This window comes from Melospiza melodia, chromosome Z (assembly GCF_035770615.1).
Source record: "Melospiza melodia melodia isolate bMelMel2 chromosome Z, bMelMel2.pri, whole genome shotgun sequence".
NCBI classification, from domain to species: Eukaryota; Metazoa; Chordata; class Aves; order Passeriformes; family Passerellidae; genus Melospiza; species Melospiza melodia.
This window is the reverse complement of record NC_086226.1, coordinates 36255759-36273454: the sequence shown is the minus strand read 5'-3', so window position 1 is coordinate 36273454 and position 17696 is coordinate 36255759. Positions and strand designations below refer to the sequence as shown.

General features: G+C 34.4%; 1 protein-coding gene across 7 annotated transcripts in view; it reads right to left on the bottom strand.

Annotated features, from left to right (window-relative positions):
- Positions 1-14: 14 nt before the first annotated feature.
- The window catches only part of ERBIN (erbb2 interacting protein), a 121759-nt gene continuing 104077 nt past the window's right edge, over positions 15-17696 (bottom strand). For 3 of the 7 annotated variants that reach the window (XM_063180469.1, XM_063180465.1, XM_063180466.1), the window contains 6 exons: positions 10497-10640; positions 9568-9699; positions 7685-7894; positions 6539-6631; positions 5878-5952; positions 15-3197 (listed from right to left, as the gene is read on the bottom strand). In XM_063180469.1, the coding sequence (XP_063036539.1) occupies positions 3090-3197; positions 5878-5952; positions 6539-6631; positions 7685-7894; positions 9568-9699; positions 10497-10640 (762 nt within the window). In that variant the 3' untranslated portion in view covers positions 15-3089. The remainder of the gene's footprint in view (positions 3198-5877; positions 5953-6538; positions 6632-7684; positions 7895-9567; positions 9700-10496; positions 10641-17696) is intronic. The other 4 variants (XM_063180467.1, XM_063180468.1, XM_063180470.1 and 1 more) reach the window with 2 other exon arrangements.

Here is a 17696-nt window from a genome sequence, read left to right as displayed (position 1 = left end):
CAATTTCACACAGCTTTAAAGAGCATTAGTTTATTATCTATTCTCCATGTGTTACCTCAGAAACAGTCTTCTTATATACAAAAATTTGGAATGTTGAATAAATGCTGATCAATAGAAATATTACATAGCTGTTGACAAGGGAATATTTCTAAATAAAACCAAAATAATAATGAATTTTAGATTCTGTGTGTTGCTTATTGCTATGTCTGTGTTCATAGAATGATTTCAAGTATTTACACTTTTTCTTAATTCATTAAAAAAAGAAACTAAAAAAGTATTTACATAATAAATACGTGGGAGACTTCATCTTTTCATTACATCAGTTGAACTGATTCTTTAATGAACTATTAAGAATAGAAAGAATTAACACAGTTTGCATCAATTCACTGCCATGCTGAGTAACTCAGGTTGCTGATGGATTTTATTCTATTCAAAATGTAGTTTACAATGCATTCAAACTGAAAAGTGCTGATATTGTCTCTGCTCCTTTGAATTCTGGCTGCACTAGTTAAGGAGTCCTCTTTCTCCCACTCCCCACAAAATCATTTAGTCTGACATGTTTACCTTCACATACTGACACTGACAAAACAAACACATTTCAATTCACTGAAAACTCAAACATTTAGTGAGTAAAATCAGCATAATCCATGTTTTATTAGACAATTAATTTGCTAACTGACGGAAGACAAGCTTTGGCCAAGTATTTCCACAAGAAGTACTAAACTTCTTGCTATAAATCTCTACTTATATAGTTCTACCAGCCGAACAGTTTTTGGTAGAATTTTTCTGTGATACATAAATCTGAAAATTAAGTGACACAGCAACATTTAAAACTTCTGTTACCATTAAAGCAAAATACAATACAGTATAATTTCTCAGTGATATATTTAAGTGTACTGCAAAATGTATACAAAGTCAGTCCAAGATCAGTAAAGAATCAGTTCTGCTTTTTGGACTTTTCCCTTCTCAAAGATACAGGTTTTATAGAAGACCAAGGTAATTTAGGACTTGTCTGTATGTATCCCCATTAAAAGGCAGTGTGTGATAAAAATAACATGATTAAAAGTAATGAACACATGATGTGAACATTTTGCATTTTCAATAAAAAAATAGAAACTAAATAACAACTAAACACTGAAGCCTGCCATTATATAGCTATGTTTCTCATTCTTTAAGATTAACAGCACACAGAAAATAAGTGAATTTTATCAAAATACAGCACATTTCTGCTAATATATCAAAAAAATCATTTTCTATGCAAATATTACTGAAAATCAACTAAAAAGAATTAAAATATACAAAGAGTTGTTAAAGGGTTTCAATTAAAATTATTAGAACTATACACAGTACAATAAGCAATAGTTAACATCTTTGAAAGAAGTGCAATAATATTGGAGTTCACTTATTAAAAAAGTACTGCCTGTTTATTACTGCTAGCTATGTATAATTCCTTTCTCTTCCAGCTCATTCTTCCAAAACTAAAGGAAGCTGGTGTTTTTGCTAGCTTTATTAAAAGCATTTACTTTTTGGGTTGAAAAAAAGCGCTTATACCTGTCCCAAACTACCAACTTGTACATAATTAAAAATGAACTGCAATAATTGAATATTGCTCCAATGACAGGCTAATTATTAGCCCTGATTAAAAACAGTTATCGGTCTTCTATGGCACTTTTCCCTGGTCCATAACAACCGTGTATGAATTATCACTGCAGACTATGCAGTCTCTATTCAATTACAAAGGAGAAAGATAATGTTTCTGGTAAACAAAATTAATAGAAGCATAATTGAACCTTTTATACAGTAATAAGGAACAAAGGCAGCCTGTGGTAAATCACTATTACATCAATGTAATCAGAAACCCTTTAATGACTCTGAAGTGTCTAGTTCACATTTAATGTTACCTGTAGGAACAGCCCTTTAAGAAACCTCATTACGAACTGGTGGGTTTTAAGTACACCCTCCCTTTACTCTCCATCTCACCACAGCAATTCTCCATCACTGCTCAAAGTTTCACAAACTTGCTTTGGTTACCTAGCTCCATGTGTATGGTTTCCTTTTTGATTAACAAGGCAATGCAGAGGCCAAAAAAATTGAGATGTCTTTCATAACCTTTCCTGCATCATTTGTGTATGTTTAAATTTATATTACAGGCAACAATCTTAAAAACTGGCCATTTCAGTTTCATTTTTAATATCTGTCAGCTTAAAATGGAGTATTTTTTATAAAGATAAAATTATCACCATTTCCACAAAATTGGGGATTTCCATAGCAGAGAAAAATCTCTGGGCACAATTCCACAGTACAGCTGAAAAAATTATGTATGCAAGAAAACAACTAAACATGAATGACGTGTGGCAAATGAATATTCAATGACTACATTAAGAACAAATCCTGTATAATATCACAAATTTGTAGTTACAGTCTTCCTAAAAAAACACCATAAGCTTTTATTGCATTTTCTATTGGTAGACGTACACTCCAGAACTAAACACTTTTTCTTCTCTCCTGATTCCAGATTTAGATAGCAGATAATTGTTTCACCTGACCTTTATTCCGTCCAACCAGCACCACCTTCCATCTACCCATTCATCTATACAATGTGCACATAGCAAAGCCAACACTTCATATCCCCGTTCGTATCTACAGAAGTGGTTCAGCGTAACACATTAATATCTGGTGAATAAAAATAAAGGCAATAAACAGCTACAGGACAGACAGCCCTGCCATCTGTCCATTGGCTACAACTGAGGCTTCACAAAGCCTTGCACAAAGTTTAGTAATGTGTATGAATTATCCAAAAATAAACCTACCATCTGTACAAAAAAACAACACAGGTTTGTTCTTGGAGGAGTGATCCTTAAATTGCTATAATGCTTAAAAAGAAGTTGATTCACCATACACATTTCCAAAATTATTTCCTGTATGTTCTCTACAGTGGTTTTTCCCCCTTTAACCACAAGTTCAGTATTTCCTGTACAAATTTTGATCATAATTCTGAGTTCTTTTAATGTATAAAAATATGCAAAATATTCAGTTTCCCCATAGTCCTTCAATGAATTCTGTTGGTTTATCCCCACAATCCACGGTACTTATGAAGAAACTTCTCGCACAATGATGAGTTCCACTGCATTCTGAAAAGTCTTTAGCAACGACACTGCTTGTCCATGATCAATGTTGATGAAGCTGTATCCATTAGCCTAAAAAGAAATATTTAAAATTGAAAATGACAGTCTTTATTCCATGTTAGTAAAAGATATTTCATTACTTCGTGTACGTTTATTTAAGCCTTAAGGTTTCTATATGAATGCAGAGAATAAAACACTGCAGATTACTTGAATTTGTACCTGCATGCTACAAAAAACTAAATTACCATATCAGCCTTGGAAGAATATTGCAAATAACCAAAAGAAAACTGCATATTAAGCTATTAACATCAGACATCTAATTCATCAGCTGTAATACAGCCACATGAAAAAATCCTAAATGGGCAACAAATGACACAAACCTATTTTAAGTATCAGAATATTAGAGATGGCATCTGTGATAAATTAAAACTATTGAGTCCTGTGACAAAAACATTAATGGCACTGGGAGCCATTTTTTGGTGTTAGACTCTGAGATAATCTCCAACTTGTATTTGTGTATGGCTCTAAACAATATTGTCATTCTTGGACAAGTTTGTCTTGGCAAACACAGACAGGCCCAAGTGGCCTACAATAGACAGGGAAAACATGGCTACAGCTCAACTTCTCTGAGCATACCAGAGCAACATCATGCTCAACCTGGTCAGCAAAATGTTGCAAAAGGACAAATTTGTCCCTTTAAACTGTTACAGCTTCCAGCTGTGCATCCCATCTTTTTCCCTGAGCTGCTTGTGTGGTGACAGGGAACAGAGAACTGGATGTGCTCTCTGTGCCTTAGCAGTGACATTTTGAATGTTACAGTTCTTATCCCATCACTGTTTTACCAGCTGAATCCTTGGTTAGAAAACCAGGGGTTTTCACATCTTTCTAGATTTGCAGAGGAAGATTTATGTAGACTGCTCAGAGAGCAAAAGTGGCAACAATCCTTTCAAATCATAATTTGTACAGAATGTCCTAGCCTAGTCTTAAGTCTTACTTTCATTTATCTAGTCATTCATCATATAGTGTACTTTTATTAAAAATATGTATTAGACATGCATTGTAATATGCATGCCTACTGAATGTTTTACAGAGAACATTGCAAAATCAAGCATAGCAAAGGCATTTTGGAAGAGATAGTATTCATTAAGAAAATGAAGTCTGAGTGGCTCAAGACAGAGTGGGACTGTCATTACATCATCACTGCGACTATCACAGCTAAAAAGAATGTGCTGTTACATTAAAAAATACCCTTTGTTATGAGAAATAAAGCGGCTTCTGATTGTCTAAGCATGGAAGTGCCACTTGTTCTTGAGCCTTTTTCAAATTGAATCCCTTATTAAACAATAAGCAAAACTCAAGCAGTGGCAACATAAAAAAATCTTCATTAAGTAATTTGATTTGTCTTCATGGCATTTATAAAGACAGGAATAAACCACAAAACAGAAATTACCTTTCAGGTATGTTCCACTTTACAAATACATAACAAATGTGCTAGTAGTTTTTTCAAAGTTTTAACATGCTTCCTGTTCATGTATGTGTTGGTAACCCTGGGTGTTAGGTTATCACCATCCCTGTATCAGTAAGAGAACTAGGACCTCTCTAATCCAGTGAGGAGAGACAAGCAGAAATTATTTATTGTGCTTAAGAACAATCCATCTTTTAGCTGGAACAACTTAGTCTCAGTTCAGGTTTCTTGTGTGCCTTTTGGCTTTATCTTTCATTAGAAGAACTAGGATGAGTTTTCAATTTGGCTTTGTTTTAGAATATGGTTCACAGGATGTTGTGGTTTAATCGAGACACTAGTAGGGGTTGGGTGTTTGGTTTTGGGCTTTTTGTTTGTTCTGTTTTTAGAAAATTGAAATGCAGCACAGTTGATTCCATCAACATTTTCATGGTACGATAAATAACTATTTTTAACAAGTTCTGGAATTTAAAGGTAGTTAGAACAATTTTCAGATGTCCCACTAGCTCATTTTCGTTAAGAAAGTAAGGCACTACAAACGTACTGTTAATTTCTCTGACCCCTCCCCTAATAGCTTACAAGCTCATTTATACAAGACAACTTCAAACAAATCTAATACAGAAAAGGTCTGATAGGTACAGACTTCCTAGAGAAGCAACAACACAGCTTGCAGTCCAGAAGCCATGGCTCCTGAAATGCGTGACTTGGCTGGCCAGCAGCAGATGGGCAGCCCGGAGGTGCGTGCTGTGGCCAGCCAGACACCAGGCAGCAAAGGGGCAGCTCTGGCCAGGGCTCGTGCATGTCCGGCCTGCCAGTGGGCAAGAGCAGCAAAGGCTGGCAGGAGCTGCAGCACGGAGAGGGATGTAACAGGAGAGTGCAACTGTGGGGAGCAGCTGTCAGGGGCAGCTGTTGGTGTTCAGACAACCATTGTTCTCAACACTATGTGAACGAACACAAATGCAACAACTGAATGATAGTACAGCCTAATGAAATGTCTCAAATGACATCTTTTGTCACTTTTTTTTGTCTTCAGATGTGTGAAAAATGTTCAGACTTTGAAAAAATTATTCACTGTGCTTTAGTCTGAGTCACTTATTGGTGTGTTAGGTGGCAGAAAATGAAGTTTCATCCCAGAATGTATCAGGAATAGACACCCAAGAAAAAATCAAAATAGATGCCAAAGAAAAAAGTAAACATTCTGCTCTTAGGTGTGAACTGAAACCAAACCAGTATATTACATAGGCTAGTTAATTAAGTCATTACTCTCATTAATTACATTAAGTACATTACCTGAATTATTTTATCCCCTGGCTGTAACAGCTTAGATGCTGGTCCATCTGGCTGCACTCTGGTTACAAATATGCCCTTGAAAAACAGATGTGGGAATGTTTTTGACAACTTATTTATGAATAACAGGATAGCATCAAACAGATGTAATTCAAAATATTTTTTCAAATTTCCATCCTAAGTAGAAGAGAACGCAATGCTATTCTACAGGTCTCTGACTTTTACAACTGCCTCCATTTCCTGATGTTAAAAATACAGAATTATCTTTAAAGATAATTGTGACCCACCTTGGTTTAAATTGGCAGATGTATATATCAACATGAATTATCTACTACTAGAAATAGAGCTGTAGGCTAAGTCACCATCTCTTTTATAAGAGGATTCCTAATTGTACACTCCACAATTCACTATCTCAAATCTGCTAACAGATAACTAGAACTGTTAACCACTGTAAAAACTACTCATCTGGAATAATCATATGTACTGTCATTCAACTGTGACCACCTACAACCTTGATTTTCCACATAATTTTCCAATTTTCTCCCTTCCAGTCCTGGAGTGTAGTGGTTTGAGAAATATATATACTTTCTTTTCTCCCATTGCTGAACACGAGAAACATCACAGATCAGAAGGCTTTCAAGAAGCATTAGTATAGAATACTTACATCGTCTTCTGGTCTGAATGGATTTCCTCTCCCTCCAACTCCTCCTGATATACTAAATCCAAGTTCTGGATCCTTGTCAACTCTCACTCGAATCTAAGTAATTACAATCAAAATAAGATTAATTGGCTGAAAAATCTATATTCAAAGCTACTGTAATGAAATTATTAGGAATTCAGGTGAATAAAACCTTTGAAATTAAAAAAAAATTAAAAAGCAGGTCAGAGATTATTATACCTCATAATATTAATGCAGAACAAGATTGCAATATAACATGATGCAGATTGTACTTAAGTTTTATTCCAATAACACTATTATTATAATAATAAGTCACATGAGCTTTAAATTCAGAGATATTTCAATATTAAGTGGGTTACTTTCATGCCCCCAGCAAATATACATGCTTATGTGAAAGAATCTCTTCCTCCTATTTCTTTGCTACCTCTAGGTAAATTTTGAAAATCAAGCCTCATTCCTACTTTGACTGCAAGTGGTACATAGCCAAGACTGTCCTCTTTCTCTTGCTAGAAGAGATGAATAAAAAACTTATTTTACACAGGAAGTGGACATTCTCATTCTAGCACAGAATGAAAATGAAGTTATCAGGATTAAAAAAAAAAAACTCAAACAATATAGAAAGAGGGCTGTCACAAGGAAAGGGTCATTAAATGGTATAAGAATTTCTTATATACATATCTATCATAAACAAAACATAGTTATCAGGTATGCATCAGATTGCTCCAACATTTATATGGATTTTTGCTTAGGGATATACATTTCTGCACTTGCAGGTTTAACTATTCCAGATGCAAAGTACTCTAAGTTGTACTGTGACTTCATGTTTTCTTCAGTTACTAGCTAAATACTGAAGCAGAGATAAATAAATTTAGTTGAGAAATTAATTTTTAGCTCAGTAAAAAGATGCAAGGTAAAGTTTCTGTTGCATTCAGTTAAAATTCTACCACATTTCTCTCAAAACTGGAAGGAATGTGTGATCTGAGGGATAGAATTTATCTGAGATCTTTTGCTGGAGGTAAATCCCTATATTGCTTCTGTCACCATCTACAGAGAAATGATAATAAATGAAAAGAATGTAACAATGTCTCTGACTGACAGATGTTGTATCTGTCAGATAGATTTTACTCTTACCTCTTGCTTTGCCAGCTCATGGCTTTGTCTGGGAGAGCACTGGGACTGGGTATAGGGAGGCTGGTGGGCAACTTTCAACATCAGATAATCAATTAATTGCTCTCTAGATGGATGTCTTGCGACTGATGATTGAGGAGGGAGATGATGGACTTGGCTGTAGTTTGCTGGAAGCCTCTGAGGCTGGCACATTTGTCCATTTGTTAAAGGCATCTGAAAAAAAAATTATCAAGGTCATGCGTTTTATAAGCAGCAATCCTCAATTCTTGTTTCATTAATTCAATTCTTCTCATATGTCACTGCTCTTAATTTTCAGCAACATTATTAAAACTACTCTTCTGGATCATGTACAATTACATCCATTTTGTTTATAGCTATCAGCTCTGACCTACTGAACAATTTGAAAAAACAAAATCTTTATTTGAGTGCTAATTTATCAGCACAAAATATACAGCCTTTGCTATTAGCACTTGTTTTTTCACTGAGTTTCCCCAAATATTATTTTCCAGCAGTGAAATTGATGGTATTGACACTAGATTCATGCCATTATAGTCTGTGCTTTTCTTACAAAAAATTCAGATATTTTGTAACAATTTCCAACAGATCATAGAAAAATAAAAATTCCCACTCCCTATCCCAGGCGTGGCAGACTACATGCTCACCAAGTATATTATGGTGATCACTTCACAAGAAAACTCCTTGAGCAAGTTCCCATCCAAGCTCAAGATCTTAATATCAAAATTGTAGTATTTCCAAAAAATGTTACTCTTTTCTTAATGGATATGTAACTGATTGATAGGAATAATGATGACAAGCAGCAGTGAGGTACACAGCTGTCAAGACATACAGAACATTCCAATCATGTCACCAGGAAGGATGCTGGAGCTGGCAATGTTTCCTCACTGAAGCTGTGTTGAGATGCGCTGCCTTTTTACCCCCTTGCCATTACATCTCATGCTGTTATCCACCTTAATTAGTCACTGATTCATCTGTATAATTCCAAAATTGCTATACACTTGAGTAACAGATTGGCCTGCCACCCGTATCATATTAGTTATGGGATACAAGGATGTTAAAATACTCACTCAGTATTACAAGTAACAAGTATGCAAATTTCAACCTGTAACCATGCTATGTGAATGGACACATATCAGAATCTGCTCTGTTGAGTTTATGTCAGACTGATTCTGAGAAATGATAATGTGTCTATAATACATTTTCAGATTATTTACAGATCATATATATTTAATATACATGCCTTTTCTGAAAATTTGAAGTATAACAGGCAAACTTTTTTGTTGCCAGAGGTAGAGTTTATATAGGTAAAATGTATCCACAGCTGTGCAAGTTCCCAATACCCATCGTCTGTAGAAATGCAACTGAAATTACTGAAGGTGTTAAGAATAAAATCAGCTTCTGCTGATTAATTTGCAAAAATCCATTTAGTTTCATGGTAGTAAGACCCACTTCCAGACATGGTGCTTAGAGATGAATACAAAGTGTTTCCTACTAATTCTGGTTTATCATCACAATTTCATCACAACACATTTCAAGTTTGTTCTTTAGAAGGTTTAATCAGCTTCGTATTACTTTTCAGAAATCATCTGCTATATTTCAATTTTTACTTGCAAGTACTTCTTTGGCTGCGGATTTCTTCTTCCAAATTACCTACTGAAGAAAAGTAAGAACCATCTTCCTTCATAGAGTCAACCATTTCATTGAGGATGCTGTTTCATTTTTGTCAGTTTTGAAGCTTGTGTATTACATTTTAAAGAAGCCCTAGCTCCAACTGCTATCCCAAAGTAAGTTTCTACTGCTAATAAAATACACAGACTTAAGAATAAAAGCAAATAATGTCCTATCCATGTTGTCATGCAGACAACTACCTGCACAGCTGTTTTTTTGATGCTGTCTGGAGGAACATCTTTGAGACTAAGAGTGGCAGATGAGTAATTCTGTTGTCCCGAAATGAATACTTCATCCTGGCATTGGTCTCCTGGAGCAGAAGCCTGGGGATGCTTTAAACAGAATGAAGTGGTAAAGACAAAGTCTTTATATAATAAAAACTAAAAATTCTCAATAGAAACTCAGGATAAAATATTTTAAGGGCTTTATCTTTCTTTATCTTTTTTTATTAACTAGGACATTATTTGTGCAGAAAATCTCACTAACCAAGACATACACCCAATAAAATACTGATGGACATTTAAAAATCCCACAGCTGCAGAGGTGTCTTTTATCAGCAGTAAATTAATTAACAAATCCCAGCGATTAACTAGTCAAAGATTCAAGGAAGTCTCCTGATGACTTTATCCAGCTCACTAGGGATGCCATACACACCACTCAGAGTGCTTATTTAAAAGCTCATTTCCTCATATTTTCTGACTACAAATTTTCTTGAATGCCTACAGTATCTTACAGTACAGTTTATATCATCAGAATTTCTTTTGGGAGAGGAAGAAGAATAGTCAGATTTTGTTCAAACCTTATCGGGCTAGGGTAAATTCAGAATGGTAATCTTTTGATCACAAATGTACAATGAAATCAGACAGTTCTACACATATTCAACCATCTACAAAGCCAGTTAGACTACTCAACTTCATGACATTAAACTGAAAAGCCCTGCAATAAGTTTATAGCATATGAAGCGAAGGTAAAATATTTCATGCCTAAAACATAATTTCAGCATATAAATTATATTATTTTAATAAAGCATTGTGCATATGTAAAAGGATAACTGTATCAATTTAAGGACCCCCTTACAATTTATTCTTTCCCCTGCTATATATTGCAATAGCCTCCTGTAGATACTCACTCGAACAATGTGCACACCAGAACCTCTTCCGTCTGCAACACTCAAGGCAACACTACCCTGGCTGCCATGCAGATCCCTAGAGCTGCCATAGTGAAAGCTGCTAACTGCAGCATAATTGGAATTAAAGGACCGAGACAGCATGCTCTGAATAAAGAGGGGACAGATTTAACACAGAGATTAGTGCAGCATGCATAAACCACAAGACATGTTATACATGTAATACAAACATATTCCATTGTCATGCAAGATAAAACCATGCAAGAACGGTACCACTGTGATGTATAAACACAACTCAGTGACCCTATTTACCTTTATTTACTGTAAATCAGCATGCAACCAGTTCACATGCAGAATTACATGTAAATAAAGTAATTGAAATATTCACGTGTCTGAAAAAACAACAAAGGTGCTTATCAAAATTTTCACGTTTTCATTATATTTGCAACATAACAAGTATGTTATAGGAAGATAAGCTGGCAGTCAAGTAAAATACCTGTGGAAATCTATCTAATTATTTTGTCTACTATTTTGCCTTATCCCCCCACACCACTACTAGTAAAGTACAAATAAAAATTTACACAGAGATTTGACTGACTGAATTTTCTTGCTATAACCACACTGACAATATCCAGTGCATTACAGTAATACTTCACTCAAGATTCTGAAATCTAAATATCAAATGTCATTAACCACCCTGATTTTCATTATGAATTATTAAAATTGAATATGGAATAAATACATGATCTAAACTTCACACTAAGTATGACTGTTAATTCTAAGTACCAGCATGAACGAAACTGAGACTACCCCTGTGCTACTGTAGGCAGTCAAAGAGGTAACGTGACGGCAAGGACAGATGCGACAGTGGTTTTGGTTTGAGCTTCATTCGCTTACAAACCTGACCCCTGCAGTATTAGCAACAAAATGAAAGCAAGAGACATTACCATCTTGCCACCATGGTCTTTTGTAGCTGTAATAACAAAACAAAATAAAAAGACAGCGCAAAGGAAGAAATAGAAAACCTTCCACGGGCTACCTGATAAATAAAACAAAGCTATCTTGAAAATGTGACAATCCCATGAAAAAAATACTATTATAGAAAAAAGATACATCACAAAGCATTAATAGCCAGCAAATTCAAAGCTGCTTTGTGTAAAGCTTTTAATTTTTCTGAGTTAAAGAAAGGAATTTTCAAAATAGTTATAATTTACTAAGATCCTGTAACAATTCCTACATGAATAAACACATTTTGGTATTTGCCTGTTGACTATGTATACTAATATGATTCTGAAAATAGTCACTAGTCTTTAGGCAAACATCTGGTCTTTTGTCCTAGCTTCATCTTGTGAAACTAAAACTAGTTTAATAATCAAAGCCATATGCTTCTACATACTCATATTCCCCAGATGATGCTCTGGTAGCACAGTCATTGGAAACTCCCTTGAAAAACAGTATTTACTGACAATACTGGTTTTATCTTGGCCGAAGTTCTTGGATAACCTCTGTCTCAGTGACATAGTAAGCATTCTTCATGTTTCTCTTTTACACCTTCCCTGTTCTCTAGCCAATGGATTTTTCAAGCTTCCAAAGAAGTCTGCAGATGTTTTCCTTTTCTTGGGAGAGGAAGATTGTTCTTAGCATTTAAATTTACATTCACTAAACATTAAATCTGAGCTTACTGCTCCTCTAAGCTTTAGGCTAAACACCCAGGCAAAAATGTCAAAACCAATTTTCCTCAGCTTCTTAGTGCCTCAAACCATCTTCTTATTACTAACAGTGTCTGTAATTAACAAGGTGATCTTCTTGCCCCACCACTAAAGGCAATTCCTTGAAGTATCCTCACAGAAAGCTCTCAAGAGGCTTCTATATCTCTCCATCCTCTGTAAGTGGCAAAAAGACTGATAAAAATAGAAGGAATGCATGGTGGGACTAAAAAATTCTCTCTTCAAGGTGTCTATAGCAGACTGTCGTACTCTAAAGTCCCCTAGATCCACTGGGTTCACTCTCAGACAGAGCCAAACAGATGGCAAATAAATAGCAATGATCTATGTGACAAAAGAGATATGTAACAATGCAAAATTGGATTTAAAATCTAAGATAGATGTGCAACAGAGAGGGAGAACTTTCCTAAAATTTACAGAGGTATGAACTCGTACATCAGAAACTGAGATTTCAGTTAAGTGACTTTCAAGGTGACTACATAATCTGAGAACTACGAACTCTCAAGGGTTTATAATATTTTTTTTTTGAAAGAGACTTCTTCTACAAGTACAAGAAATGATTGTGCAGTTGATGTAGGGAAGAGTTGAGAACACTGCAAACACTGTTACTCTCCTGTTCTACGTGAGCACAGCGCCTCAACACTAAGTTAGAAGAAATTCAGAAGCTGTACTAACAGTACAAAACAAATACTATTTAAAATGGTCATGTAAGAAAGTTTAAGTTTTACACAATAAGAGATTCCTGGGGACAAAACAAGAGTATTTGTCCTCCACCTATTTCTAGCTGGGAAGAGAGAAATTGATGCATTTGGAGTGTGAACAGCATTCCTGTTAATTTTGTTTCTCAATGTGAGAATGATGAAGGTGTACATTTCTGAGAAAAATTCCTGAAGACTGCTGCACCAGAGAACACACCTTCTGAAATCTAAATATCAAATGTCATTAACCACCCTGATTTTCATTATGAATTATTAAAATTGAATATGGAATAAATACATGATCTAAACTTCACACTAAGTATGACTGTTAATTCTAAGTACCAGCTCCATTAGTCCTGGTTTGCTACCATGTCTTAAGGCATAATGGCCTGCAAAATAATAATTCAAATATTTGAGGCCTGAGAAGAATTACTTCAGTTACTCTGAACTGATACACACTAAGAAATATACATGTCATCTTTCAGTATATTTTTACATTTAATGATATATATTAGATATGTATCATTAAATAGATTTAAATTACATTTATACTCATATTTCATTTAATATATTTTTACTAGAAATCAGTTATTTAGCCATCAATAGTCTATACTGGGAACTACAATACATCAAGAAAAAATGGCTATGTACAAAGTAAAAATCAGTGTGTTCATCATAATAATTCCAAATTGTAGTCAAATTTGCCCCCAATGGAATCAGTTTAGATGCAGGCAAGTAGCTAGTAGCATAATTCTGGGGTTTACTTGTATTTTTTTAGATGATACAAACTGGAATGTCTTCTGTCTTTTGCACCTTACAAAAGAATTAACATTTCAGACTCCAAAAGGGTGTTATTTGGGAATTGAAATGCCTTAATGCATTTACTTAGGTGCAAGAAAATAAGTAGTGGAATTTATTTAGGAGAATTTATAGGAGAATAATATTGTAATTTTTGTAGGAGAATAATATTGTAATATTGTAATTATTAGGAGAATAATATTGTAATTATTAGGAGAATTATATTGTAATGTTAAGACTGTTTGGAGTCTGAAATGGCAAGCCATGAAATTTGGGCATAAAAGAGGAACTAATAATTTCAATATCTGCAGGGAACAAGACTCTACATTCTACTTAACTTGAAACAGCCTAAACTGGTAACTTAACTGCTAAGCCTAAGTATTAGTCTTTTTTATTTATTGATTTATTTAACATTACCTAGAATCAGCTGCAGGGTAAAGGTGGACATAAGTAATCCCTTGAGACAATATTAAGTGTCTAGAAATCTCTTCGGTTTTCATTCCCACTATTCACATAACAGACTCTTCCTATTGAAGAGTTACATATGGAAAAACTGCACTGACAGAAAATGTTTGCAGATTGAGAACTTTTGCTGTTTACATAACAAATGCACAAGAATTTTATTTCTTTTAAAGCATGTTGGTTTGACTTCTGAACTCCACAAATATATTATAATATTATATGGTTCAGATGTCCATTCAAAAAAGGAAAGAATAACAAATATAACTAAAATCAAAATGTAAAACTAACAAGTACTAAAGAGATAATACTTCTGGTAATTTATCAGGATATGAAACTATGTAAAAATATTCTTCAGGTTGCGATCTTGTGAACACTTAAGTGTTTTATTTTATGTACACACAGAACGACTGAAGTCACTGTCCTTGACACACTGGAGCAAGTTTAACTAGGGAGAAGATCTGAGGTAATATAAATTAAAACATTTTTGCATATTAAGTATGTGGCATAGAAAAATGTGTTGAAGAAAAAGTTTCAAACTTTAATTAAAACTGCAATTCCATATCAGTACTGAAACTATTAGAGATTTTTCTTTTAATAAGGCACTGTAGACTGACAACTCTAAGAAAAAAAAAGTAGGTATTAAACTATTATCATCTCCTCTGAATGCATTTTAGACAATCTGTATATTAGATAAGTAGTAGATAAAGTAGATAAAAAACAGAGGACTTAATTTCAGATTAAATTAGAACTGAAAGCAAACACACATCTAATGAACTCCCACGTGTTTTGCAACAGAAAAAGGAAAATATACATATGCAAGGAAAGGACAATCAGACTCAGTAACTAATTTTGTATGCTCAGCAAAGTCATGTAACACATATAGCAGGTAACTGTTGCAGATACTTCTTACTGCAATTTATGGATAAGAAATTTCTCCATCATAAATGTGTGACCCCAGTCTTTTTACACAGGTGGAATTTTAGTTTCAATTTCTAAATAAAAGCCAACAGAGTACTGTAACAGTCTAGTGTAACATACTAAGTAGTAAAATGGGTATGTCACACTCAAAAAGGAAAATATGCTGAAAAATATTACTGTTTCTAAAACTCTGCATTAAGTTTATGAAGTTGGAGGTAAGGCCAAATTGACTGCATGCTTTCCAACATCTTACGTATGCAACCACTAGAGAGCAGTTTGACATTTAAATAAGCTCCTGTCTCCCCCAATAAAATATGCTTTGCATCAGTTAAGCAAATTGTTTCTTCTAATATATGCAGAATTTCTATTTACAAATGGTCTCATGAACTATTTTCACCTTCATTCACTCTGATAATGTTAGTTATTCTCTACATTTCACAGGAACACACAATATTCTGAGTTTGAAGGGACCCATCATGATCATCAAGTCCAACTCCTAAATGAATGGCCCATACCATGACTCTTACAGCTTATTAAGGGTATTACAAATGCTAGCTATTTGGCTGGAACCCATTGTTAATCACTTCTGCTAGACTTAAAACTAGTTTGTATCTTTGCTTAAGCAAATTAAACTCCTAAAAGTTTTTCCCACAAATTTCAGGTAAAAAGAGCTAATAAATAAGGAACTAGTTTCTCCAATTTGTCCAATAAGCAGACACTGTTGGATAAATTTAAGTGGGTTCACTTCTCCCTCTCTTTTCAGATACTAAATGTTATAAAAACACAATTAACAAGTTTTTCAGGAGCTTAGGAAAAGAAAACAACCAAACAAAACAACAACCAACAAAACCAACCCCCAAAAGCCCACCACCACACCCTCCTTTCTAATAAGCATTTCTATCTGTAAGGACACAAATTATAAACATGATTAAAATCAATAACAGTAGAGTCACAGCAAAAGTAATACTATTAATCCATACTGGTCAAGAAAAGAGGTATGAAATATTCATCACAATGCTTAATTTTGTATTTGTAATTTTTTTGTGTTGCATCTTATGTTTTAAAATAAAAGTGCCATTTTAAATCCATGAAAGCTTTGTCAAAGTAGTTTCCAATAAACGTTCCTTAAACAAGCTCTGTAACTGAGCTTGTTCCTTAGATGAGTTAAAACTGGATTGTTAATTACTGGATTTTTTTTTCAGATTTCAAAACATTTCAGAAATCTGCTTTATAGATAAAGCACCCTCACCACTTGGCTAATTTTTAATTACAAACAGAAATACCAAAGCTGCTATTTAAAAAGAACTAAGAAATATTCAGTTGATTGCTAGAATTTCCACATTATCATATCTGCCAGCTGCCATACAGCATCATATCTACATTTTCCACAATTCAGATTTTTCTTTTTAAGTTGGTTATATCCTAAAGAATATAAAGTAGACAATTCAATATATACATTTACTTTAAACCCATAAAAAGTCTCAGATTGTTAAGACTGCTTTAAAAAACTTCAAGGCCAAAACAAAAGAACATAAAAAACAGACTTAAAAGTTCTGTTAAATTAAATGCACAGCTAAAATCTTAATAGCAGTTATTCCACATCAGTCTAGTGGAAAAAATTAAAGTTTACATATAAAGCACAATGAATAGTATTGTCAGAAATGAAGGGAATCAAGTCAGGCAGTCAATGGCATTTAAGTAAAGGTGACTACACTGCTGCAGACCCAAACAGATATCACTGCTGCATTAAACGCTCTTCCTAACATGCCAGTGAACAAGCTATAAACAACTGCAGTAGCAGGGCACTGAAGCTCTGCTTCCCTTTGTACTCAAAGATTGCTGGTATTTTTGTTTCTCTTGTCACTTCATGTAAGATTTGACACATCCATCCAGGAGAATGGAAAATGAGGGAATGCACATTTTATTAGAGCTGGAACATGGTGAGATTAGTGACCCTCGTGGGGGACAAGGGGTCCTCACATGACAGCACAGTACTACCCTAAGACACTTCCTGTTGTGGGTGACCAGCTGGATCAGAAGAATACGTACAGATTTTGTGCAGGTGTCTATAAAAAAGGAAACCATCCCCTTCTGTCACCAGAATTTATCCAATTTGAAACAAAAAATCCAACCAAAAAAACCCCCCAAAACACAAAAAGCAAACCCATCCCCCCAAATACTGGGATTTCTGAAGAAAAATCATAGTTAAAAGTAATTTCTCCAACCACCTCCAATTAAATTTCTTTAGCCATCACAGATATTCAAGTAGTTACCATAATAATTACAAGGCAAACTATGTTCTTAGAAAAGAAACTACAAACAAAATCCATCTAACTGGCACAATCAAAATGCCATTTGGATACTTAATTCCCTTCCAAAGAAACATGATCTGGCTAAATGACATTCAAGCCATTTTTAGTGATGATATTTTCAACTGGGTTAGCAGGACAGATTACACTCTTCCAGGCTCTACTCAAATTCTTTGAAGATACATAATTGTTCAGCTCTACTTATCAGCTCAAATTCTTGATGGCATTTACAGTACATAAAGAATCCTGTTCATCATCTCTACTTATATCAAAACCTACTTGATTTTTCTGAAA